Source organism: Mauremys mutica, chromosome 17, assembly GCF_020497125.1.
Source record: "Mauremys mutica isolate MM-2020 ecotype Southern chromosome 17, ASM2049712v1, whole genome shotgun sequence".
NCBI lineage: Eukaryota > Metazoa > Chordata > Testudines > Geoemydidae > Mauremys > Mauremys mutica.
The window spans coordinates 14,161,704-14,182,236 of NC_059088.1; the positions used below are offsets into that span (position 1 = coordinate 14,161,704).

Genomic DNA, 20,533 nt, shown 5'->3' on the forward strand with positions numbered 1-20,533 from the left:
AACCAAATACACAAATACAGAATGGAGGATAACTGGCTTGGCAGCAGCAGTTTTAAATCAATATAGGAATGTCCATGCAGGAGTTTGCCCTGGTTTATATAAACTGTTTTTAAACCAATTTTAATTAAATTAATGGAACATCTCTGTGTAGACCAGGCCTCTGTCCTCTCACATATCTCTTCCTACATCTCTATCATACTTTCAAAGTTTTGTTCAGTGAATCCACGTCATCATTTCTCTAGTTCAGGGGTTGGCAACCTTTCAGAAGTGGTATGCCGAGGCTTCATTTATTCACTCTAATTTAAGGTTTCACGTGCCAGCAATACATTTTAATGTTTTTTAGAAGGTCTCTCTCTATAAGTCTATATATTATATAACTAAACTAGTGTTGTATTGTAAAATAAACAAGGTTTTCAAAATATTTAAGAAGCTTCATTTAAAATTAAATTAAAATGTTGATCTTACACCGCTGGCCCGCTCAGCCCTCTGCTGGCCTGGGGTTCTGTTCACCTAGACTGGCAATGGGCTAAACGAGACCTGTGGCCAGGACCCTGACTGGCAAGGGGCCGGCAGCCGGGACCCCAGACCGGTGGCGGGCTGAGCGGCTCAGCCCACTGCCACTCAGGGGTTCCATCAGCCGGCTCCTGCCAGCCGGGATCCCAGCTGCCAGACCCGCTCAGCCTGCTGCCGATCTGGGGTCCCAGCCCTGCCCACATAGAGTGGGAACCTACCTTCTCCCTGACTCTGACCCATTCTCTTCCTCTCTGCACTGAGCTGATGGTGGGAGTGCACTGAGCACAGGGCTGGGGGTGAAGGGTCGGGCCAGGAGCTAGAATGAGGGAGGGGGCTCAGGGCTGGGGCAGGAGGTTTGGGTGTGGGGCACTTACCTGGCCAGCTCCCATTTGATGTGAGGGGTGCAGGTGGGAATGTGGTGGGGGGGGTGCAGGAGCTCCCATTTGGTGCTCGGGGTAGGGGGTGGGGATGTTGCAGGTACATGGGGTGTGAGGGGGCTGGGTATGTGGGGGGGGGTGCAAGAGTCAGGGCAGAGGGCCGGGGGCAGAGGGCTGGAGTCAGGGCTGGGGGCTGGGTATGTGGGGGATGCAGGTGTCAGGGCAGGGGGGGCTGGGTATGTGTTGGGGTGCCAGAGTCAGGGCTAGGGTTTTTTGGGGGTGAAGGGGTCAAGCAGAGGTCTGGGTGTGTATGAGGGAGGTACAGGGCTCAGGGCAGGGGCCTGGGCTGTGTGCAGGGATGAGGAGCTCAGGGCAGAAGGCTGGGTGTGGGGGAAGGGGGGCTCAGGGCAGAGGGTTGGATGACTGCCCCCCTAAGAACTCCCCCCCGCTCCTTGTTCCCTGACTACCCCCTCCTGTGACCCCTGCCCCTAACTGCCCCCCAGGACCCCACCCCCTATCTAAGCCTCCCTGTTCCTTGTCCCCAGACTGGACCCTACCCCCTACCTGTCCCCTGACTGCCCCAACCCTTATCCACACCCCCGCCCCCTGACTGGACCCCCAGAACTCCTGACCCATCCAACCCCCCAGCTCCTTGTCCTGTGATCACCCCCTCCAGAGAGTGCACCACCCTAACTGCCCCCCCAGGACCCTCTTTGCTCCCTGTCCCCTGACTGCCCTGACCCCTATCCACCCCCCGCCCCATGACAGACCCTGGGACTCCCATGCCCCATCCAACCCCTCCCCTAATCCCTGACTGCCCCCTCCAGAGACCCCCCCGCAACTAACCACCCTGCCCGGGAGCCCACCCCCATCCAACCCACCCTGCTCCCTGTCCCCTGACTGCCCCCACCCCTTATCCAACCCCCCCAGCCCTGTACTGCTTACCATGAGGTTCCAAGCAGAGCGCACAGCCCCGCCCCTCAGAGCGCTGCGTGCGCGGCGGCAAGCGTGTCTTACCTCCCCGCAGAGCCAAACACTGCCCCACGGGAACACACAGCCCCGTCCCCCAGAGTGCTGCGCATGTGGAGGCAGGGCTCCGGGGAAGGGGAGAGGAGGGGAGGGGAAAGAGGAAGGCGGGGGAGAGGCTGGCATCTCATTGCACTCGGCCAGGCGCTCCATCCCGGGAGCACAGACCCCGCGGCTTGCCACGCCGGGAGAGTGGGGCCATTTTCCCACCCCGTGTGCATGGTTATGCTTCTGGTCCCTGCCCCATCCTTGCCCCTCTTCTCCCTCTACATCCTATCTCTGGGTGATCTTTTCTGAACACATGACTTTAGCTATCATCTTTCTGCTGGTGATTCATAGGTTCACTGATGTGCTTCAGACCCATCTCCCTCTGTCCAAACTAAAATCTCAGCTGGTCTCTCTGACCTCGAGTTTGAGCTGAGACCTGGACATCCACACTAAACAGTCAGAGTGGAGCACTCAGTCTTTCCTTCCAGGCTCTCTCCTCACCCTCTGTCACTGTGGACAATAGCACCATCTTCCCAGTCATTCAGGTCCATATAACCTGTGCCTTATCTTTGACTCAGTCCTCTCTAGATTCATATATCCAGGCCATGTTCAAATCTCACTGCTATGTCCTACATACCATTTCTAATATCTGGCCTCTCCTCCAAATCCAAACCAACAAAACTCAGCTGGGCCCTTAGGTTCTCATTCACACCTCCCACTCTTGGAGGGTCAAAGAAGAACATTGATGAGTTTGCTGCCGAGCAGAATCATCACACTGCCCCTCCTCTGAAACAGGATGATCCTCTCAGCCACTGTTAGTGCATGTGGGAATCCTGGTGCCAGCTGGGGCTCTGCGCTCTCTGTGGTGTCTGCTTCCCCTTCATCTCCTCTTCCCTGTATTTTGCTCACTCCCAAGTTCTTCCTGGCATACACTGGATTGCCTGCAGACTTCAGGCATGATGGTGGAACCCTTGAACACTGGGTGGTATGTGAGCACAGGCACCCATCAGATGGAGGCTCCAGGATGGGGTCTCAGATAGAGTCAGGGTCAGACCCATTCAAAGATTAACAAACCATTAAAGCTCATTCACATTGAATCCACCTCTTAACAGGCAGCCAATGCAAAGCACACAAAAGAGGCTGAATATGATCCTAACAATCCCATGAGCAATTGTGCTGCTGCATGTGAACCAGCTGCAAGTGGTGGATCAGCCTTGCTGATAACTTCTCTGATGAGGTATACAAACTCTGAACCAGCAGGGAAGGGGTTAAGCAGCTGCTTTGTGCTCAGGTGACCCTGCCTGCCACACTAGCCTGTCTGCTTCACCAGCAAACTCCTCAAGGCTCTTCAGGCAGACTCCAGCCCCTGAGCGCCTCAGAGATGTTTCTCTGCAATGCCCAGCCCCTAACATGGTGTGTTCACAGAAGATACTGAGTTTTCTGCTCTGTTAAAGAATCAGTATATCACAGCTTGTTAATTTACGTTGTAATTCTGGGTAACAACCACAAGTCAATTTCTCAGAGACAAGGACATACTAGCACGCCAGCAAAGTGCTAAAGAGCCATTACCGGTGTAATCGGACATTCACTAATGGGGGAGGGGGTGTAAACAAGAAATTTACTATTCATCCGAAGGACAGATTGGAGCTCACATACACAATGGAACTGCCTGCTCCCATGACCCAGCAAGGATTTTTCCAGGACAAGGCGTTGAAGAATAAGAGGGGGAAAATGTCTCTAGCTGCCTCTCCTTGCCTCTTCACCTCCTGCTTCTCTACCCAGGATATCAATAAATACCTAAGGACTCTCAGCTGAGGGAGGGGTCCCAGGCTGAAAGAAAATTCAGTCTGTGAACTGAGAACTGCCTGAAGCATCTGGTGTGGTGAGAAAAAAATTGAATCTGATCTAGTTTGCAAAAGTTTAGGAATTAGCTAGTGGTTTTATCTTGTTCTTTTCTTTTGTAATCAATTCTGACTTTTATGCCTTATCACTTGTAATCACTTAAAATCTATCTTTTTGCAGTTAATAAACTTGTTTCATTGTTTTTATCTAAACCAGTGTGTCTTGGATTGAAGTGGGGGGGAAACTCCATCTGGGACAACAAGGCTGGTGCATAATCATTTTCTTTGATAAAATATGAGCTTGTATTGCCCAGTAGAGAGCTGGACAGTACACGAGGGTACATTAATGGGATACAAGTGTGGGACGGGGAAGTTGCTGGTATTGCCCTGTATGTAATTCCTGAGTGGCTGGGAATCGCCCTCAGTATATATCTGTAGGTTACTTGCATGCTGGAGGCTGCTGTCAGTGGGCCAGGGGTGCACCCCAGATTGGAGAATTAAGGGGAAACAGTTGTCTAACAGTCCAGATTATACCCTGGCGAATGTCACAATGGCTACAAGCAAATGAGTGTGAAACATGCATCTAAAAGTCTAAGGGTACGTCCATACTACCTGCCGGATCGGCGGGTAGCAATCGACTTCTCGGAGTTCAATATATCGCGTCTCATCTAGACGCGATATATCGAACTCCGAACGCGCTCCTGTCGACTCCGGAACTCCACCACCGCGAACGGCAGTGGCGGAGTCGATGGGGGAGCTGCGGACTTCGATTCCGCACCGTGAGGACGGTAAGTAGTTCGAACTAAGGTAGTTCAACTTCAGCTACGCTATTCGCGTAGCTGAAGTTGCGTACCTTAGTTCGACCCCCCTCCCCTGCAGTGTAGACCAGGCCTTAGACTTAATCTAGCAAGATACAGGCTTTGTTCAAAGTGGTTTCTTATCACCGCCAGTCTCCTTTCTGCATTTTAGTTGCCGGTCTGGACAGGAGCCATCAAAGAGATCAAATCACTTAGTTTCTTTGTCTTCTTAAGATGAAGAATAAACATGGAGTTTCTCTCTGTTCCTTATATTCCCAAAGGGATTTCTTAATTTTACAAGTCAGGAAGGTATCCTGGGGATTTAGTCTCTTTTGTCTCTCTGGGAGGCAGGAGCCCTGTTAATTCTCGGTTTCTCAAGTTCAGGGATAGGATAACCCCCTCTGGTTTAGCTTTATAGCTTCATTTACTGCTAATATCTAAAATGAGGTAAACTCACATTCCTAGAACTAGGGGTTTGTCTACACTTAAAACACTACAGCAGCACAGCTGCGTCACTGTAGCACTTCAGTGTAGGCACTACCTGTGCCAGTGGGAGGGGATCTCTCTTCCAGATAATCCATCTCCTGGACAGGCAGTAGTTAGGTCAATGAAAGACTGTTTCTGTCGACCTAGTGCTGTCCACACAAGGACTTAGGTCGGTTTAACTTTTCTGCTCGGTGAATGGATTTTTCACATCTCTGACTGACATAATTAAACCAAACTAATTTTCCAGTGTAGACCAGGCCTAGGACAGACCTGTTTAGCACTTTCACCTACGCTAAACTGTCTTTGTCTTAAACATGTCCTAGTAACATCACCCAGGGGGAATTCATTACTTCCCTTATAAGGTTGATGTGCATTTTACACTGATATTAATAACCAGCATGTCATTAGCTTTTATACGATATCTCACAAAGTATATTTTGTACAAATATTATTGTGGTTGTGTGTAGAGGGTGAATACAGGGTTTCTAGGGTCACACCTTTGGTTTCAATTATTTGATATTTGTACTTTATCTGTTAGGAAAGAGGGGACTAGGAGGAAATGAGGCAGCAGTTTCATTGGGGTGCAGGATTTAGATGCCAACCATTGGGCCATGATTCAGAAGCCAGTGGAGCGGGTGGTCCTGGATTCCTCTGCTAACCTCTAGGGGGTGCAGAAGGCAGAAAGCCCACCCCTGAAAAGGGGAATTTGGAGGAAAGAAGGATCTGAAGATGGAAGGCTCAAGACCTTGACACTGGGGAGATCTGGAACCCTTCACCTAACCAACAGAGCTACTCCATTGCTGGACTGTTTATATACCCTGAAAGGGATGGGCAGAAATGTTTGACCTGACTGAGGCTGAAGCACTGAAGGGCTGTCAACAGGGAGCATCAGGAAAGAAGCCCATACCTACCCACAAGTGGGCACCTGCAGTGAGGGATCTCCTTCATATCCCATGAAGAGGGAAGTACCAACATTGAGCCTTGAGATCATGAGGGCATGTGCTGCTGTTGCCAGGTTGTCACAGGATAAATACAGGTACATCAATGCACACTGTGTAGCTGGAATCCACACTCCTGAACCATGTCCAACACACAGATAGGGCGTGGTAAAAATGATGCAAGTTTTTTATCTCTACTCTGTATGACCCACTTCAGTCAAAGCAGACATCAAGGATGAGTGAGTCATCTCATAAAAATGGTCCCTGTCCAACAACACTTCTCTCTGGCCAAAGCTAGTTGTTGCAGCCTGGAGAATCTTCCTCCAGAAGGGATCTAGTACTTCAAAGTGAAAAAGCCTCCAGCCTTCCACACCTATTAGCACAACACTGAGACTGTTAAAGAGCCATTCAAGTGGTAATGGAGCCATTTAACAGGCATTTGCCAACACCCAAGTATCTACTGTCAGTTTCTGAATTTACTGACAAGAACAGTTGTGCATCACTATTATATTTACTCAAGAACATGTTAGTCAACAGGACCTTATTTAAAATTTGCTTTAAAAATATTTCATTAGTGTGTTGCTGAAGATTATAAAATCACATCTCTAAAAAAATCCTTGCATAGATTTTTAGATGCACAATCTGAGTATTCATCTTTAGCCTTAAATGCTCGGATCTTCAGACATATCGTTTTTAAAATAAATCCTTCAAAAGACCTCCCATATCTAAAACACACATGCGAGCCCGGGCTGCCCTTGGGCATAGAGGCACCAGTTTAACAATACTGCACAGGGCCCCATGAATCCTAAGGATGGCTCTGCCCCAGAGACAATGCGGGTACCCTGAAAAGACTCTTGGGAAACTGGCAGTTTATTACATCACTGCCACCACTTGGAATTACAAACCGTGACTCACCTGTGCATATGATTTATCTGATTTAACCTCTCATTAACCCTCATTTTCTTTTCTTATCTAATAAACCCTTGGTTAGTTTACTACAATATTGGCTACCGGCATTGTCGTTGGTGAAAGAGCTAAGTACCAATTGATCTGGGGTAAGTGACTGGTCTCTTGTGACTGGAAGAAATTGAAATGTGGTGTGATATTTTATTTAAGTGACCTTTTATCACTAAGTCCAGTTTGTCTGGGTGGCAAGATAGACTGGAGAGTCTAAGGGGACTGTCTGTGACTCCATGGTAAGACTGGTATAGTGATTCAGGAGTGCACATATGTCACTGCCTTGGTGAAATCTAATTATAGAACACACCACCAGTTTGGGGTGTCTTTGTGTTTTCTGACAGTCTGCCCTGAGATAGGCACTCACAGTCATGAGCCACTCCAGACAGCGTGACACCCTCCAACAAGCAATATTATGTAGGCATCCCTCCAGAATCAAGGCCAAACTTATAGGCTCCGTGGAGCAAGAGATATTTCAGCAGTACACTGATGGGGCCCTAACCCATACTTTACTATGATCTCTGTCAATGGCTGCTTATACATCTTAAACAACATGGATGATAGGATTAGCTCCTGAAGGATGCTAAATTTCAGGTCCCTTGGCAATGAGGAACAGTTGCCCATCATCACCCATTGACTGTGATCTTCCAGGTCAGAGTGCAACCACCAATGAACAGTCCCACACACATGAGAAGTATCCCTCTCTAACCGAAGCAATAATGCATGATCAAATTTATGAAGAGAAGTGACAGGTCCAGCATAATCTGAATAGTTTGCTGGCCTTGATCTAACACAGGCCTGCACAACATACGGCCTGTGGGCCGCATGAGGCCCGCTGAGGCTCACTGTGCGGCCCACGGAGGGATTCTAAATCCCGCGCACACGGTGCTCTGCGGGCAACCCAGAGCCCTTTGAATCCTGGCCACGGCTGAGATTTAAAGGGCTCAGGGCTCCCTGCGGGCTCTGGGCTGCCCGCAGCGGCAGGGAGCCCAGAGCCCTTTATATCTCAGCCAGGGCCAGGAATCAAAGGGCTCTGGGCTGCCCGCAGAGATTCCCAGCCGCGGCTGGGATTTAAAGGGCTCAGGGCTCCTCGCCGCTGCGGGCAGCCCAGAGCCCTTTGAATCCCGGTCACAGCTCCAACGGATGGGCTGGGGACAGGATTTAAAGGGCTCAGGGCACCCCTCAGTGGCAGGAGCTCTGGGCCCTTTAAATCCCTGCCCCAGCCCCGCAAAGCTCTGGGTTCCCCCAGCCGCCGGAGCTCCGGGCCCTTTAATTTGCCCCTGAGGGCTCCCAGCCACCTCTTCAGCTGAGAGCCCCTGGTTGATTTAAAATCAAATATCACCTCCCCACCCCCAACCTTCCTTTTTGGCCCACAGCTGTTTTGCTGGGGCAGCGCTGGGGAAGGCGGGTTTGTTTCTGCAGGGCTGGGCAGTGCTGGGGTGGGGGGCCGGGAGGTGCTGGTGGGGGGGATTTTCCATGGGGCCGGGGGGGTTTGGCCCTCAGCTGTTTTCTTTGGAGTAATGTGGCCCTTGCCGCTTTACGAGTTGTGCAGGCCTGATCTAACATAAGCAGGAGATCATTCTAGATCCTCATGAGGTCAGAACCTGTGCAGAATGACACTTGCATCCAGATGCCTCTGGAATTAAAGAATCACAACTTTTTCAATCATCTTCCCTAAAGAAGGGAGATTTGAGATGGTGTGATAAGTGGCAAGCACCCTAGCATCAAGAGATGATTTCCTCCTTAGTGGGAGGACCTCATATATTTCAAAATGTTTGGCACCCTCCTCTTGCTAAGCAATGCATTGACAGTGGCTGGCCCTGGCATTTGCTGTAAGTAAGCACAATGGGCAGGGGTTGGGACTGCAGGTGGTAGGCCTCAGAGAGATCCTTATCAGTGACTAAATTAAACACAGCCAAGGGGAAACACTCCATCAGGATCCATGTCCCTCACCACCAGGACAACCAAGGAACTCAGCCAAGAGCTATCTATCTTATCCATAAAGAACATGTCAAACTCTTCAAAACAACTAACAGAGCAAACACAGCCAAATGCTCATGTGTTGACCATGTTGAGCACTGCAAGGATGATGAAAAAAATCATAGCTACAGCACCACCCCTTCATCCTGCATGAGATTAGTGGGTTGCTGGTTACCCAGCGGGACAACCTGTACCAAATCAGGGCCTGCATCAGCACCTAGTGAGGTCTTGGCAATACGTGCCAGGCCTGGATGGCGTGTCACAATAGCATTCTCATAATAAATCAGGTATTTATTTTCCAAAAACTCTCTCAACAAATACCAAAATTATCCTACCCCTTTGGTCACCTAGTTTCTCACAATAGGACCCAGCAGATCTTCTAAAGGCACTTCCCCTGAGGTACTTCTGTCACCACTGAGGCTTATCTTTCCTCCAAAGAGTCATCCTAACCGGTATCTCTAAATCCACTCACTCAGCTTCACCTATTCCTTTCATTCCACTCATAAGCATCTCCCTATGGGGATCCCTCTTCCGGGGATCCATCTTCCCATCACACCAACACCACAACTCACCCACTAAAAATACAAATAACACAGGTAGAGGGGGTCCTCGCACTTCCCTTTATTCCTAGACCAGCAAAAAATTATGCAACATTTACACTAACAAAAAACAAATGGACTGCTCTCACCAATCCCTGAGCACAAAATAAAACACAAAAATCATAAAAAGATGACAGCTTGCCTGAAGATGTCCCCAAGTAAATATTACCACTGTTAACAAATGGGAGAACATTAAGATCAATAAAAACAATACAAAACTATCTTCACAAACCCCCCAACACCCTTAGGCAGTACCTTTTGGCCACCCCCTAAAGGCTGTGGCTTCTATGCTCAGCTTTTTATTCTGGAGAGGGCCCCCAGTGACTGTCCCAAGCACATGTCTGTGGCTGAAAGAGTCACTGGAGCCAGAGAGAAAGAGTTCAAACAAGGTTGAGGATGACCCCATAGTCTGGTAGTTACAGTACTCACCCAGCATGTGGGAGACCCAGACTGCCTGTGCTAATGGCTTTTTAACTATATACGGGGAATGAAATAGCTTTAACTGGAGAGATTGAATATCACACCAGAATATCCCATAGCCCAATGGTTATAGAACTCTCCTGAGAGGTAGAAGAGCCCTCTTCAAATTCCTTTTTCCTCTCAGGTGGAGAGGGAGCTTGAACCAAGGTCTCCCATGTCCTAAGGGAGTAGTTATGAGGGAAGGCCTCCTTCTTTCCAAAATAGTATAAGGCACCTGACCCCAAAGAGGGCTCAGCTGGTGTATTGTATCCACTTCTGGGCATCACACTTTGGAAAAGATGTGGACATACTGGAGAAAATTCAGAGGAGAGCAACAAAAATTATTAAAGGACTAGAAAACATGACCTATGTGGAAAGATTGAAAAAATCGTGTTTGTTTAGTCTGGAGAAGAGAAGACTGAGTAGGGACGTGATAACAGTTTTCAAGTACGTAAAAGGCTGTTATAAAGGTGCTAAATTGTTCTTATCCACTGAGGACAGGACAAGTAGTAATCGGCTTACATTGCTACAAAGGGGGTTAGGAAGTTTTTCCTAATATCCAACCTAACCGCAAGGCTATTTAAGCACTGGAACAAAATGCCTAGGGAGGTTGTGGAATCTCTGTCATTGGAGGCTTTTAAGAACGGGTTAGACAGACACCTGTCCAGAATGGTCTAGATCAGGAGTTGGCAATCTTTCAGAAGTTGTGTGCCAAGTCTTCATTTATTCACTGTAATTTAAGGTTTCGCGTGTCACTAATACATTTTAATGTTTTTAGAAGGTCTCTCTCTCTGTAAGTCTATAATATATAACTAAACTACTGTTGTATGTAAAGTAAATAAGGTTTTTAAAATGTTTAAGAAGCTTCATTTAAAATTAAATTAAAATTCAGAGGGCCCCCCCCCGACCAGTGGCCAGGACCCGGGCAGTGTGAGTGCCACTGAAAATTGGCTCGCGTGCCACCTTTGGCACTGGTGCCATAGGTTGCCTACCCCTGGTCTAGATAAAACTTAGTCCTGCCTCAGCACAAGAGGCAGGACCAGATGCCTTCTCAAGGTCCCTTCCAGTCATATATTTCTATGATTCTATGATTCCCAGCTGCAAATCCCAAGCAGAATCTGGCATCTCCCTACAACATGGACTTAGGAGTGGGGCTTAGCACACACCACTCTTGTCAGCATCTCCCATTGGCCGGCTTACGCAGCTCCCTGCTGGCCTGCTGGCTTTTGTGACTTGCACTCTAAGGTGCCTATCTCTCCCTAGTCATTGTACTGGAATGTAGGCACCTAGCTCAGGCTTTGTGTATCCCAGTGATTTTTCCTAGCTCCTTGTGGGCTCTCAGCCTTTATCTACAGAAAGCATGAACAATCATTATCCTCCAAGGATGAAGTATGAGACCTCAGTGCATAGTGAGGGTGATGAAGTGCACACAAACTTTAATGGCAGTCAGGGCCAAGGCTGGGAGTAGAACTCCTGGGCCACAGACTTGCAGTTCAGTGCACGTTCCCCGAGGTTAGAGAGTACAGCACAGGAGTTGTTCTACTCCTCAAACACTGTGTGAAGACTGCAGCTTCCTCTTCAAGATGTTTAGTCCATGTGAATCCCATTCAAGGTGCACGTGTGCCCCATGCATATGAGATCAGAATCTTTGCCCAGCAATGTCCATTTGGGCTGTGCCCTGCAGGCCTCTAGCCCCCATCCTGCACCAGAGGGCATAAAGGACACAGGGGCCCCAACCATTCCTCAGCTCTCTCTCACCATCTGTGCCATCAAGACATAACTCAGCAGTGCCCATCTGCTACCCATACCATTACTCTCCCTTTTTCTCTCTGCCTTATCTTAGCTGGTTAGTCTAGTTCATTGAGGCTACCTACCCCTATTTCATAATTCAATTTAATCTGTATGTAACAAAACACACACAAAAGCCCCCCTCCTTTTTTTTTTAAAGTCAGTTGCTTGCTGCTACTGCCTTTCCAATGGCGGACCCAGAGTCCTCAGCATACAGGACTTTTCCATCATGCAATAGACTCATTCCTCACACTGGCAGCCATAGCCAGTGTTTATTCTGTCTAGGTGAGAGCCATACATTGAACAAATGCTCAGTCTGTCAGTATTCTTCATCTAGAACTCACCAGTCGAGGGACAGTCATCAGAAGCTGTTTCTCCTGGAACAACTGATGAGGGGCACATCTGACCGAGAAGAATGGACAGCGGCTCTTAAAAGGGACCTGCTTCCTCAAAGTCCCATTGGGCTAGTGATCAGGTGAGTGGACATTCGACCCCAAGGATGCCTCTAACAAAAGGGCTGATTCACTCCCAACCAGCCCTTCAAACTGAGCCCTGCACCACAGGCTCTGAAGGCTGGCATTGCTTCCTCAGCACCAAAGCAAGGGAGGTCAAAGCACCAATCGAAGGAGAGGTCCCAACACCAGTCTGACACACCTGATGGGCAGAAATCAGAGAGGCCTAACAAGCACTAGCAGCCTTCTGCCCTCTCCCAGTGTCCAAACAGTCATCCAGCATGGGCTGCTGATGTGGAAACGCTTGCCCACCTGGTGCTGAGTGAAATTAAATCAACCCCAGTACCCAGGAGCAGCCCCAGTTATTTTGATGGCCAAGGCAGAAAACATTTTCAGCACCTTCCCCCGCTGAGCCTGAGCCCTGTGCACCCCAGGCCATCATCCCCTGTGGAGAAGCCAATGATGTAATTTTCCAACATGTTCCAGGCTGCTCATAGCTGCCCAGGTGACAGAGTCTCCTCAGCCTCAACTCCTGCATGAGAGCTTCTCTCGCCCACAGGTGTTTCACTCCTATGTTCAGTCTGTTCCCAGTGCCTTGCAGTACTGCTAGTACTTCAGGTACTATCTCTGGAAACACAGTCAACTCTGGGTGGACGCTACCAAGCTCCATACCCTGATACATAACTTGGGGTTCTGTTGTCATATTGGAAGCTCTGCCCGGGACACTACATCTCCAACTTTTGCCCATGGTTTGGGCCACTAGGAATTCATGTCAGCCTGATGGTGGGGATACCAGCATGTCTTATAGCCCTTCCATTGGGTTCCTCTTTACCTGTACAGGAATGACCTCCAGAGCAGCATCACTTTCCTCCCTATAGTCAGCTTGCACACCTGTACTTAAATCTTAAATTTAAGGACCTCTCTGGCTTTAAGATTAAGCTTGATAAGTTTATGGAGGGAATGGTTTGATAGGATAACATGATTTAGTCAATAGGTCAATAACGTGCGACCACTGGTAATTAGTACCGAGGGTCAATGTTGGGATATTGAAAGTCTTTTTCCTGAGTGTTTGGCTGGAGAGTCTTGCCCACATGCTCGGGGTTCAGCTGATCGCCATATTTGGGGTCGGGAAGGAATTTTCCTCCAGGGTAGATTGGCAGTGGCCCTGGAGGTTTTTCGCCTTCCTCCGTAGCATGGGGCAGGGGTCGCTTGCTGGAGGATTATCTGCTACTTGATGTCTTTAAATCAGGATTTGGGGACTTCAACAGCTGAGTCAAGGGAGAGAATTATTTCAGGAGTGGGTGGGTCAGCTTTTGTGGCCTGCATCTTGCGGGAGGTCAGACTAGATGATCATAATGGTCCCTTCTGATCTTAAGTTCTATGATTCTATGATACTTCATCCTCTGCAGGTGTCAGGGCTAACTGTCTCTCTCTGATGATACAGAGACTTCTCTTGAAGCTCAGATCTGCCTTGTGCTGCTGGACGAAATCTATCCAAATTGGGGTTTCCTCAGAGGATACAGCTACTGGGAACTCACAGGATAACTAGAGAGTGTCTAGACTCAATTATTTGCAGATTCCTGTGGTCTCTAGATGACTTTGGGTTGCAACCCAGATCACCAAGTTGAAACTCTTCCTTAGGCAGTTCTCTCCCCCCTCCCCATACAGCTGTGAGTGTGTGATGGAAACCTGTACCCGAGTCCACCAGAATTGGGTGTCCACTGATCTTCTCTGGGATGTAGTATTTCGGCAATATTTCACTGGCAGCTATAGTCTCTCACTTTGGGCTTAAGGGTCTTTAGATGTAGGTCTGACCCTGGTATGGTGTCTGTAATGGAGGCAGGGAGATCTACTCACTGCTTGGCGGTGCCTCATCATGGCTCATCTAGGGAATTAGCTCACCACTGTCCACACCCCTCCTGCAGTTCCTGAGGGCTTTACTCTCCCAGTCCTTACTGCTTCTTACACTCCTATTACGGGCTCCTACTGCCCACTCCCCTTACATCAGGGAGCACGACTGCAGCTTTCCTCCCTGCAGCCCTCCTTTCCTGCAGCTCTCTCACTTTATAGAAGCCCCACCTGCTTCTGCCCAGGTGAGCTTCATCTCCAATTAAGCCTCATTTCATTCTAGCTCCGCTCCAGGTGCCCCCTATAGCTAATTGGCCTCTCTTGCTTCTATTAACCCTTCCAGAACTCATGTGGGTAGAATGCCCCCTCACAGAGTCAGAGTCACAAGGTCTGTTCTACTCCCTGAACTTTAACCAGTTTCCTTTAGTGTGCTGGACCACAAGGATCCACACAGTTGCAGAGGGATAGGCCTGTGGTCTCCGGGACTTTGAAAGCTGGCCTTTCAGGCAGGGCCGGCTCTAGGTTTTTTGCCGCCCCAAGCAAAAAAAAATGTTTGGCTGCCCCCGACCCCAGCCCTGGGCTCCCCCATACACTCCCCTGCTGCCCCAGCACTGGGCTCCCTCCTTTCCCCCCCACCAGTGCCCTCCCCCCACCCTCCCCTACTGCCCCAGCCCTGGGCTCTCCCCGCAACCTGCACCCTCCTGCTATCCCAGCCCTGGGTCACAGGTAACTTGCTCCCAGGGCAGGTCATTCAGCAGGAATTTTGGATGTGCACAGAACACAGACAGGATTGGTTCCCATATGGTTACAGAACTGCAGTAAAGTGGAACAATTTTCAGTTTGTGTGACTGGAGGATATCTGGATGCATATTATAAGACTGTCCTACATAAATGAGGAAAAGTTGAGATGCCTTTATTATTCTTTTGTTCCACTCTTTGTTTCTATGGAGAATTTGCCAATGCAGTATTACTGTCTTCTTTTTAAACAAATACAACTTTTTTTTAAAGGCAATAGCTGTTGAAAATAGCAATTCCCGTCCTAAAAACCACTGGGAAGCATGTCTTGCTTCTTCATTTCTTATTCTACTTTTTCTACAGCAAGTTACAGTGGATCAGTATATTTGATTTGGGAGAAATGAAGTAACAGCTGCCCAGATTGAGCTTGAGCACTCCTGACTTTTGAGGGTGTTCAAGTCTGGAAGGCAGGTGCTAGATCTCCTTTCTGAATATTAGCTAAATCTGGAAAGGAAAAGTCAATTTCTGCTTCCATGGCTCAGACATGGAAATCCTCCTACGTGCCTGGTATTATATCTAAAGCTGCCGAAGTCCCCTAGCAGACCCTCCTCTCCCTTACTTTTCATTTTAAATTATAGTGGGATCCACATACCTCCCTTGCTAGGCTTCAGATACAGAGCTGCACTGTCTATTTAGTCCACTCAATTCCTTCTTTGGGGGCTGCAAGGTGAGGTCACACCAGTATCCCTAATGCAGTCTGGGGAAGTCTTCTGAAGAGGCCATCTGGGGCAAAGCCTTCTTCTCTTTGGGCACACTTGTTCCCCATTCACAGTGCCATCCCTTTCGACTCACAGCATGGCTCAGCTACCTCACTCCCTACCCCTCCCTTTCCTGTTGATAGCGGCCAAGGGATTGCTGGGAAATGTAGTTCTTTCCCTGCTCCAGGGCTGGCTCTATAGGCAGGGAGCTAGGCAAGAAACTACAGCTCCCAGGGTCCCATGGTTTCTCTGCTCCCATGGTGGATCCCCCAGCTGCTCAGTGGCTCCGCTTCTGCAGGGTTGTGAGAGGGAAGGAAGTGAGTTTTTTAAAAAAAAAGGATGGCCAAAATGACACCCCCTGGAAATGTGCTGCCCCAAGCACCTGCTTGTTTTGCTGGTGCCTAGAGCTGGCCCTGCTTTCAGGGTCCAGCAATCTTGGTCCCAATCTGTGTCTCCTTGCAGCAAGTCCTGCCAAGCCAGATTCCTGAAGGAAACTTGTTCTATCCTTCAGGGTGCAATGCTCTTCAGTCAGTATCTGCAGTAACCCCAGGCGGCCTAGTCATCTGGCATATAGGATCTGAAAGTCTTTGGGTCAGCGTGAGAGAAGCAGACTTAGGGTAGAGCTCACATTGGTGGGACCCAGGGCTTTGCTGTGCCTGCTCCCCTGAGCTCCATCCCTGCTATTCCTGTCACCTTTGTCCCTCAGCCCCTGAGAGCTGCCGTATGTCGGTGAACCCTAGAATCATAGAAGATTAGGGTTGGAAGAGACCTCAGGAGGTATCTAGTCCAACCCTCTGCTTGAAGCAGGATCAACCCCAACTAAATCATCCCAACCAGGGCTTGGTCAAGCCAGGCCTTAAAAACCTCTAAGGATGGAGAATCCACCACCTCCCTAGGGAACCCATTCCAGAGCTTCACCACCCTCCTAGTGAAATAGTTTTTCCTAAGTCCAACACCTTTGCCATTTGCTCACCCGCTCGGGGCTTTTGCTCTGCTTCCCTGCAGAGAGGTGGGGGCAGCAACTTGCTCATGAAGGCTTCCATTCCAATGTCTTCATTTCTGCCCAGGCAGCCCTAGTGACCATGTGTCTTGGAAACGTGGTCTGCTCTCCCTGTCCAAGGGAGAAAATCAGTCCTTTCTCCCAAGGGATTGCAATGCCAAGGGGACAGGTACAGTGCCATGCAGATAGTTCATAAAAATATTACAGGAAATTCCCACATTTGTCACATATGGTCCCTGAGCTGCCACACCTCCATCACTGTATATCTTCCCAGTCCGTCCGATGGGACAGCTTCTCAATCAAGCATTAGTCATTTCCTATGCCCTGTCTCCCTCCATCTGTTCTCTCTAGATCTAGGGCTCCCTTTCTGCTTTCAGCTGGTTAATATCATGCTGCATTGCTCTCATGCCCTCCATCCATTGTCAGCGGTCCGAGTCCCTTGTCTTCCCCATAGCAGCAGTGACTACCAGCTCAGCCTCATGTTCTTATGTCCTGGGGCTGGGCCCCACTTCCTCTGCAGCCTCGAAGGCTAATTGTAGCTCTGCAACAATCCTGATGGTGTCTTCCAGCCTGTCAGGTTTCTCTTTAGGAAGAGTTATCCAGATCTCTCTCTCAGCTGTGGGGGTCATAAATTAGTCCCTGGCCATTAAATCCCATTTTCAGTTTTCAGGAATGCCCTGGTGACCAGACATCAGAGGGCAGATCCAGGATTGCTGACTGATTCTCCTTCACCTCAGGTCTGTGGCACAATGCAGGGGCCACTTTAGGGCATCCCTAATGGAGGCATATTGCCCTGGAGTACCATGTCTGAGTCAAACACCTCCTGGGCTTTGCCTTGGAGCAGTAGGCCGAAAAGAGTCCAGCCTGGAAGCCCCATTCCAGCCACTGGTTCAGGCAGGTCACTCAGAAGGGTGGAACTAGCTGCCCAGCCTTGGAAATCCCCAGGACAAGCTATGGACACGATGATTAGATTCTGCATCTCACCGCCTGCACTGCCCTGTCTAGTTCCTGACTAATTAATTTCTGCCCACCAGGTAGCCTTCTGGCAGCTTGCTGACCTCACATCTACAGCATCCTAACTTCAGCCAGCCAAATTCACCAGGTGGGGCCTGTTTCCCAAGTGGAATGTCTTAATAAGGCTTCCCAAGTGCAGCAAGATGAGGGTCTGAAACATAAGCCCACATATCAGAGGCCTGGAATGGGCTGAGGCCTGGGCTAACATAGTCAAAATTTTGCTGATATAAAGCAAAGTTAAGTTGTGAGCAAGAGGCTGACCCTGTACACAGGATCTGGCAAGATCAGGGCTGATATTGCAGAAACACACATTCCTATGTAGTGCTGGGCACAAGAATATATACACAAACACATTTGAGAAAGGTGGTACCAGAAAACCTCGATATCAAACACATCCCCCAAAGAGAACAGGAACACACTGACCAACTTAAGGATAATGACAGTGTGATGGATAGGGTGCCACCCTCTGATGTACTAGGGTGCCACCCATTACTTTGTACATGTTGGTTTTGATCAAACCAACATGTACAAAGTAATGGGTGGCACCCTAGTACATCAGAGGGTGGCATTCTGAAACATCAGGGGCAATACATAATTTCTTTGTATTGATATATAAAGATGTAAAGAAGGATCCCATGCACTGCTTCAGGCTGGGGACCGACTGGCTAAGCAGCAGTTCTGGTGGTATGTTCATGTCAGAGTTGCACTTCTCTCCCTCTAGGTCCCCCAGCCCAGTGCCAATGCACAGAGATTGAGTCATTTACAGCCCAAAGCTCCAAACCCCAGACGCTCATGGTTTTAGCTCTGTACGTCCCCTGGTCAGTCCCTGCTGTGGCAGTCAAAGGGGTGGTTGCCACATCCACAGCCACTTGTGTTAACACACACATAGGGGTATGTACATGATGCCTACCATTTCCCCCATAGCTACATCCCTGGATTCCTCCATAGGCTGGAGGAAGATCATGCTGCTTATGCTGCCCAGGCAGGCAATGGCCTATGCAGGACCCTATGGTTGTTGCTGAGCCAAGGTCCAGAGCTAGATAACCAAGCTTCATGTAAAGCACATGGTGTTTTCTTTCTTGGTTTTCCTTGCTATTGTCTTGTCCATATAAGGGATGGGGCAACTGAGAAAAGAGGTACACACCATGGAGAGGGGTCTGGCAAAAGGGACCGACCAGCAGAAGGTCGGGACTGAAGGGAGAGAAGGTGCGTAATGTGGTGCAACTGTTGGGAAGAGGAGATACTTTTCCTTTGAAGTCCCCTCTCTCCTCCTCTTTCTATTAGGGCTCATTTTAGTTTTCATATTGTCAGGGTCCAGACACCTCTTAAGATCTGATACCAGGGCTGCCTCCACCCCCGGAGGTTACTTAGGGGTGAGAATGTGTCCACACATCTCCATGTGTGCATGTGAGTGGGAAGATTATTAAATGACTGACCATCTTTCTATTATATAAATTCATATACACTTATAGATAAATTATTGATGGATCCATCCTCCATCTATGGCTACCCCATCTTCTCCCCAGCAGGCCCTGCAAACCTTGGGGCAGCTCCCACCCCTTCATTGGCAGCTGCAGACTCCAACTCCCCAGGGCAGCCCCCGCTGGAAGGATACTGCAGCTTATTCATGGAGTCCTGGTCAATGGTGCCTTTGCTGTTGTACACCAAGGTGCTGCTCAGCAGGACAGCCAGTGTGAAGATCCAGGTGTCATGCTTCGGGTCATCCTAGGTTCACAGGCAGAGGGAGAGAGAAGGGGAATGGGGTTGGTTGAGAGCATCTCATTGTATGAGTCTGTCAGTGTAACACACAGGTTCTGCTGGCCAGCAGCACTGCACAAGGAGACGGAGGGATCCTCTACAACACACATGACAGCAGTTTCCCATGGGGAGCAGAATGCTAGTTTGCCACCACCCTAGGAGGTGCAGAAGCATGTGGCACGCCTTCAGCTATCCATCTTTCACCTGTAACTCCAATTCAGTGGTGCCAATTATAAAAGCAGCATCACGCTCCAGCTTTGTACAGATCACTGCTGTGTCATGGTACATGGTGCAATCCACTGGTCATTTTTTAAGCTCATTCGAAGAATCAGCAGGTACCAGTGACAGGGTGAACTTTTACAGGAAGGGGAAACTTAGACGCTATCATCCAGCTATAACCATTGTTCTCCCTTTGCTGAGCAGTAGCAAATCTGGAGCCATTTTCCCACAGGAGGTGAAATCGGTGACACAAAGTCAAGGTATTTCTTAGAGTAATTTGTTTACTTACAGAACATGCCCAAGGCCTGTTTGCTTGACTGGAGGTCCTAACAACCCCCACTCCCCTCTCACACAAACCCTTTCTGGAACCTCAGCTAAGGCATAAGTCCCCTGTCACCTAGGCCTGGTCTACACTACAAGTTTATATCGAATTTAGCAGCGTTAAATCGCATTACCCTGCACCCGTCTACACTACGAAGCCCTTTATATCGCTATAAAGAGCTCTTAATACCGATAGCTGTACTCCTCCCCGATGAGGAGAGTAGCGCTGAAATCGGTATTGGCATTTTGGATTAGGGTTAGTGTGGCTGCAATTCGATGGTATTGGCCTCCGGGAGCTATCCAACAGTGCACCATTGTGACCGCTCTGGACAGCAATCTAAACACGGATGCACTGGCCAGGTAGACAGGAAAAGCCCCGCGAACTTTTGAATTTAATTTCCTGTTTGCCCATCGTGGAGCTCCGATCAGCACGGGTGGCGATGCAGTCCCAAATCCAAAAAGAGCTCCAGCATGGACCGTACGGGAGATACTGAAACTGATCTCTGTATGATCTCTGTATGGGGAGACGAAAGGCCAAAGCATTTGAAAAAATCTCCAAGGCTATGATAGACAGAGGCCACAATAGGGACTTGTAACAGGCGGGTCCGGGGCTCAACCCTCTGAGGGGAGGAGGGGAGCCACACCGGCCCGCTGGTCTCACAGGGGGTGCTCTGTCCTG

General features: G+C 49.2%; 1 protein-coding gene across 1 annotated transcript in view; it reads right to left on the minus strand.

Moving 5' to 3' along the window:
• The window catches only part of LOC123352005 (guanylate-binding protein 1-like), a 174,153-nt gene that overhangs the window by 126,844 nt on the left and 26,776 nt on the right, over positions 1–20,533 (minus strand). Inside the window, exon 3 of the mRNA XM_044991689.1 lies at positions 19,172–19,281. Within this exon, the coding sequence (XP_044847624.1) occupies positions 19,172–19,281 (110 nt within the window). The remainder of the gene's footprint in view (positions 1–19,171; positions 19,282–20,533) is intronic.